This window comes from Thamnophis elegans, chromosome 10, assembly GCF_009769535.1.
Source record: "Thamnophis elegans isolate rThaEle1 chromosome 10, rThaEle1.pri, whole genome shotgun sequence".
NCBI lineage: Eukaryota > Metazoa > Chordata > Lepidosauria > Squamata > Colubridae > Thamnophis > Thamnophis elegans.
Window position 1 is genome coordinate 32,738,929 of NC_045550.1, and position 6,592 is coordinate 32,745,520.

At 34.6% G+C, this 6,592-nt stretch overlaps 1 protein-coding gene across 1 annotated transcript; it reads left to right on the plus strand.

Annotated features, from left to right (window-relative positions):
- The first annotated feature begins 632 nt into the window (after nt 1-632).
- Nucleotides 633-5,719, plus strand: DTYMK (deoxythymidylate kinase). The gene is made up of 5 exons (XM_032225265.1): nt 633-816; nt 1,852-1,960; nt 2,739-2,829; nt 3,843-4,040; nt 4,246-5,719. Exons 1-5 carry the CDS (start codon nt 687-689, stop codon nt 4,354-4,356), a joined length of 639 nt encoding a protein of 212 aa, XP_032081156.1. The 5' UTR covers nt 633-686; the 3' UTR covers nt 4,357-5,719.
- The last annotated feature ends 873 nt before the right edge of the window (nt 5,720-6,592 follow it).

Consider the following 6,592-nt stretch of genomic DNA (forward strand, 5'->3'; position numbering starts at 1 on the left):
AATGAGGGAGTGCCACGTCCTCAGCCTTCGGCGTCCGAAGCAGAGGTTTGGCGTGCCTAAGCCTGAATAAAAATACTCTGATATATGTCCAAATGGATCTTGGGACGTTCTCTGGCTAAATAAAAATACTGCACACCAGAAACCTCCGCGATCGCTTTTCCCGCTGTCTTGAAAGAGTTACCACCCCGAATCCGGTATTTTTTTAAAAAAAAGATTTCTAAAACCTATCTCGCAACACGTGTGCAGTTCTTCCCACCCCCTGCAAATTAATCGGCGACTGTTTACACTCTATGGAATTTTTTAGCAGATAGCCCCAAAAAGACTTGGCGGTTAATAAACACGGTAGGTTAAGAGATAAAAGCAAGCTTAGAGAAGAAGCACCGGGCAATTGGCTTCCCTGCTAGCACCTTTCATTAACTCGTAGTTCTTTTTGGTGCTCAACAGGAAATTCGGGTCCCCGCGCCCCTCTTATTTCTAGTTTCCAATTAAACCTTGCTTCTTGGCATTTTTCCAGGACCTCGTGTAAAGTTTGCGTGTTTCCGGTTTCACCTTCCTATTTGATTACCATGGCGACAGTAGGGCCGCTCTTCACGCCGGAAGAGTCATCTCTATGACTTTATCAAGCGCGGGAAGTTGCAAGTTCGGTGACTTTTTTTGCCTCGGGTAGAGACTGGGAGGATTTATCAATGGCGGGCCGTCGAGGGGCTTTGATTGTCTTGGAGGGGGTTGACCGAGCAGGCAAAAGCACACAGAGCCGAAGGCTCGTGGAGGCCCTCTGGGCAGGAGGATACCAGGCCGAACTTCTCCGGTTTCCCGGTAAATGAAGTGCAGACTTCGGAGTAGATACGCAATGTCGCCTCTAATTTAGAGAAAAATGATCTCGATAGAATGTCGCAGAGCAGACTGAAACTCAGTGGGTACAGCCCTTCAGAACCAGACAAGCATGGGTTAGATAACATGGTTGAATTTATATTAATTGAGCAACTAATAATAGAAGAAAGACATGCTAACACTTAAGAGGGTTTTGCGATGGTACTATTGATGGGGAAAGTGTTGTATACCATCTGTGCTTTATTATAATCTGTGATTAATCTACAGTGAATAAATATTCAAAAGCAATCCTGTCCTACACTTTTAAGCTTTTCTTTAAGCTCTTTCTATTGGAACACTTGGAACTAACCTTCTCAGCAGCTAGTTCTATACAGAATATGCTTACATTTAATTTCAGCATACTAGTGAGATTTTAAACAATGTTTCTTTTATTTCCATTGCAAATTATTTGATACAGTGGTGCCTCTGTACTCATTGTTAATTTGTTCCAGGAATAAGTGCCAAATTTTTCCATAAAGAATAATGCAGTGAATCACAAGGCAGCCGACAAGTTTTAGCTTGTGCGTTGAGTATCAAACAAACCATGAGTACTTGGACAAAATGTTCATGTCAAAATGCGTTGAGTACAAAATTCAATAAGTTTTAAAGCAGTTAAATATCAAGGCGCCACTGTACATACAGTATTTAACTAAATACTCCATTAGGATCTTGTTTTCATGTTCATTTGGATTATAGCACTAAAGAGGAAAAGGACACATACAGCTTTATTTCTTACACTTCAAGACATGAAGTGTAACTAACAAACATGGAGTCATAGTTTTTGTATGTACTTATCAGTACTTTAATTACATATTGAAGTCATGCCATACTTTCCAATTGAATTTTGAGAGAAGTGAAAATTATCAGATAAAGCAGTTGCACTTTATGTAATGCATGTTTAATGCATTACATAAAGAGAAATAATTTGCAGACACTGAAGAAGTGTGTTATATTTCATTTTTTCCTATTTGTTTATTACAGAAAGGTCAACAGAAACTGGACAGCTAATAAGTTCTTACTTGGAAAAGAAAAACAATTTAGAGGACCACACAGTACATCTACTGTTTTCTGCGAATCGTTGGGAGCAAGTGTAAGATACATTTTTATCTAGTACTAGGAGGTCCAAATATTTCCCATTAAATTCAATTTGATTTCACATTTTAATTCTGGAAAATTATGAAAGTATGACTTTCAAATATTGTGTTTGGCTGCAATCCTATGGTCTGTGTACAATATCCCAAGATCCAAAATATTTTTAGATACCTTTTCAGAAAAAAGATAAAAGAAGCAAGTTGGAATTGATTATTGATATTATCCACTTGTTTCTATAAATTAGCATATAATTAAATTAGCTGTTTTCATGCCTAAACTGGAACTAGAACTCATGGTCTCTCAATTTCTGGTTTTACAACTGCATCAAATTGACTCTCAAAAACATAATCTAGTTTTTAAACTAAGTAACAAAATGAAGGCACTGAAAATCACAGTAGTAGCAAAACACATTTTACTGTCCTTAAAGATCTACCCAAGTGCTGGTGACTATATATGCCTTTAAAAATTATTCAATCAATTAATTGGTTATAAAACTAATTATAATTGGTTATAATTTTGAAGTAGCCTAATTTGTTTGGTATATTATCTTCATTATATTGAAGGATGTTATGAAATAATGCAGTCTTAAAAGTAATCTATATTAAAGAGAAGTACTGATGTCTCCCATTTTGCACCATTGCTTTCTTTCGGAGTTCTTCCCTAAGATGTGTGAACATTGAGCCCTCCCACACACTAAATGAATAGTCATTGAATGGTAGTATTGTAACTTAATCTATTTTTATTTTTGGTGAATAACATGCCATTCTCTTGTTCAGGCCATCTATTAAAGAAAAATTAAGCCAAGGTGTCACTCTAATAGTGGACAGATATGCCTTTTCTGGAGTAGCCTTCACGGGTGCAAAAGAAGTGAGTAAATCAGATACGTACCAGCATAACATTGTATCAAAATTTTATTTTACCCTTTCTAGCAGCAGTCTCTGGAAATCTGCTTGCTCATTTTTTATACATTTTGCAGTGTTGCAAAGTTTTGTTAGTATAAGGGGCTTGGCAGGAAATCCATTCTAACATTAAAATTGCTTGTTGTATATGCTTATTTGTCTTTTTTGGACTCTGGTTTACTGGTTAAAGGCAGTTATAAATAAATAAAATTGAAACAGCCTGGCCTACTTAATCCTATTTAAACTCCCTAGAAAAGTAACATTTATCCTAATATATTGGGCTAATGTTCTCAAAAATCCCAGCCATAGTCGGGTGTTCTGGCCCCCACTTAGCCTGTTCCAAAACTAAAGTCACACAAAGCTTGCCAAAAGAAAACCTTTATCAGTCTCGGCTCAGACTGGCTGCGAGCCCAAAATAAATATGGATAAAGTCTCTTTCAAACAAGGGTTACGCAGCAGAATGCAGAAACAAAACTCTTACACCAAGTTTTCAAGAAACAAAATCACTTCTCCAAGTGTCTCACAAACTCACACAGGATCGGAACTGAATTCTCCATAAACGAACGTTGAACGTTGACTTCTGCAACCAGGGCATGGCACCATCGGTCCTTTTATCTCCAGAAGACCACACTAATGAGCCCCAGCTGCATTGTTATTCCTGCATCCCGACTCAACTCACAGCAAACTTCTGCTGAGTCTCAACAGCCGCGTATCTAAATATGGAAATTTTAGCAGGATAGACGATATCCTTGGGAAAGAGTAGCAGTTTGTAGCACACCTGGTTGTACTATATGTAAAGGTCTTATGTCCAAGCATTTCTACAAGATATAAACTGAGAAGATACAAACACTACAAGAATGCTTATCTGTTGAGAACTGAAAGTAGTGAACAAATAGAACTATAATTTATCTTCCTATAATCTTAAATTGTTATTCGTTTACTTTTAAGTATTTGCTACAGCTCTTAATTCTCTCTGAACAGAACTTCTCTTTGGAATGGTGCAAGCAACCAGATGTGGGGCTTCCAAAGCCAGATTTGATCCTTTTTCTTCAATTGAGCACGTCGGAAGCAGCTAAACGAGGAGAATTTGGAAATGAACGCTATGAGAATACATCTTTTCAGGAGAAAGTTCTCCAGTGCTTTCACCATCTTATAAAAGATAAATCTTTAAACTGGAAGGTAAGAAATTAAATATTTTAAAAAATAGAATTAACTAGTAGTACTTGCAGTTTTTGGTTAACCATGAGCTATTGGTTGTTTTAACTTTTTCTGACTAGACCATGGAATGTGTCATTTCTCTCTAGCTGAAAAGCTGAATTTAGGGCATTTATTATTAGTTAAATAATAGATATTTCATTTCTGTATGTTTTGTTTTTGAATCTAGTTGATTGATGCTTCGAAGAGTGTAGAAGATTTGCACAAAGAAATTAAATCCTTTGCAGAAGAAGCTATGCAAGAAGCTCAGCACAAACCTCTAGGAGAACTATGGAAATGAAATTTACGTAAATCCTGAAAGTCAGGGCTTATTTAATCAAATTCTGCACTATTTGCATTCACATATTCAGTGAACCTGTGTGTGTATACCTATATTTGAGAGGCCAAGTAGGTTTCATTTGCTAATCTTTACTACTTATCAGTTCCGTTCCTCTACAGACTGGAGTTTTAGAAAAGTGAAGCTTGTCCTTTCATTAGAAAGCAATTTTGCAGGGACTCAAAAGGAATGAATGGAGTAATATCTTCTATGTTCCATTTAGATAAGACTTGCTATGTTCAGTACTGAAGTTTTTCTATAAATATATGGAATGAAATCATGTGTATGAGTGCATTAACTTTTTCTCACTATAATAAGGTTTTGTGTGTGTTTGTAATATTCCATTGTAATATGTAGAGTAAGTCTATAGATAAAATATTTCAAAATATACAGTGGGCATGCTTGGCTAATGACATTTAATAATTTAAGGTATTAACTGTGTGTGTGTGTGTTTGTGTGTGTGTAGATTCTAAAGGAAGTTTGATGCCAGTGATATAACAGCTTAAAATAGTGTTTGTATGTATAGAGGCTGGTAATAATCCTCCAAGCTGACACAGACTCTTCCAGACATTGTAGAAAGACAACTAGGTTAGTCTTTGGAAGACAAAAATCTGGTAGCATCTTTTTAAATTAACATTTTATTCTATTGTGTATTGAATTAAACAAAATAATAAACTTTTTTGTCCCAATTGATAAAACTTGTCAGGAATATCTATTGGAAGAGTTTGAAATAGATCAATTTGAGGAATGATATCTTCATTGCTGATATATGGCCTAAAATCTGAAAATAATTTCTGTTCCACATTTTTATATTCTTACTTTATCCCAAGCAAAGCCATAATTATTATTGAATAACTTATTTAAATTCTTTAATATGTTAATATTTATGTTTTCTTATATTTTATGTGATTGATTTTATATTCAAATGAAATTTCTAAAATAGTGGATACAATTTTTTCTTACAAGGTGAATATGAATGCTATTCATATACTATTATAGAATTTTAAAAATTGTTAGACAAGCAAATTCTTGATTATTTATAAAATTGGCAGGAATATGTTGCATTACTGAGGATTAAAATAACTAGCAATTTCAATCAATAATTTTCTCCTTTATTTCAATTCTTTGAATTTTATTCACACATGCAACCACTGACATTTCAATAATTAAACACCGACTGAACATAGATTGAAGCAATAGTAATTTGTAAATTATCTAACTCTTTAATAAACACAAATTTTCAAAAAAAAATCTTTAACACTGTCGTGTAAGTTTCTTGCAGCATAACGGTTGAAGTGAGATAACCTAATTCCAGGAAGTCCTTGAGTTACGATCACAATTGAGCCCAAAATGTATGTTGCAAAGTGAAACAATAGTTAAGTTAGTTTTGTCCCATTTTACAACCTTCTTGCAGTTGTTAAGAGAATCATTGTTATTAAGTTAGTAACATGATTGTTAAGTGAATCCACCTTCCCCATAGCTTTGCTTGTCAGTTCGCAAAAGGTGATCACATGACCTTGGGACACAGCAATGGTCATAAATATGAACCAGTTGCCAATTGTCAGAATTTTGATCATGAGGATGCTGCAAGATTGTAACTGAAAAATAGTCATGAGTCATTTTTTCAGTGCTGGTCATTAAATGAACTGTTGTAAGTCGATGACAACCTGTCCTTAATTTGTTAAATTTTGCAAGCTTGTAATTTTGAACCCTGCACTCTAATGTACTTCTGGGAAGAGATCATTAAATCTTATTACTATGTAATCATCACATCATTAGGTTTTTTTGCTAATATTTCTGATTGCTTCGTGTTGCTTCATTTGTTGAAAACTTCAGATTTTTCTATTTTATTTTTAATTTATTTATTTGCTATTTTAACCAATGATATTCTGCTAAATTTGCTGTACATTACAGGCATTTTAGCACTTAAGTTATTAGCTTCACTTGGTGAGCAATATCTAATATTTGCCAATTCTCTCAGACATCCTATTACATCTTTTATTAAAATAAAGAACTTGGAGAAGTTCCAATTTCAAGCCCCATTTGAATTCTTGAAAACAGATGCTTGATTGAAGTCTTTTGAATAACAATATGATTAAAGAGCTTGGTTTGCATTTGTTTCATTGCCCTCTATTGGAAGAGCATAGCTGATTCCTTGTTTTAGCTGTTATATGTTATGTTTTAATCCTTTATATTTTTT

Coding starts and splice junctions, on each gene's coding strand:
- DTYMK (XM_032225265.1), top strand. CDS start 687: ATGGCGGGCCGTCGAGGGGCTTTGATTGTCTTGGAGGGGGTTGACCGA. Junction 817..1,851: donor CGAACTTCTCCGGTTTCCCG/GTAAATGAAGTG, acceptor TGTTTATTACAG/AAAGGTCAACAGAAACTGGA. Junction 2,830..3,842: donor CCTTCACGGGTGCAAAAGAA/GTGAGTAAATCA, acceptor CTCTCTGAACAG/AACTTCTCTTTGGAATGGTG.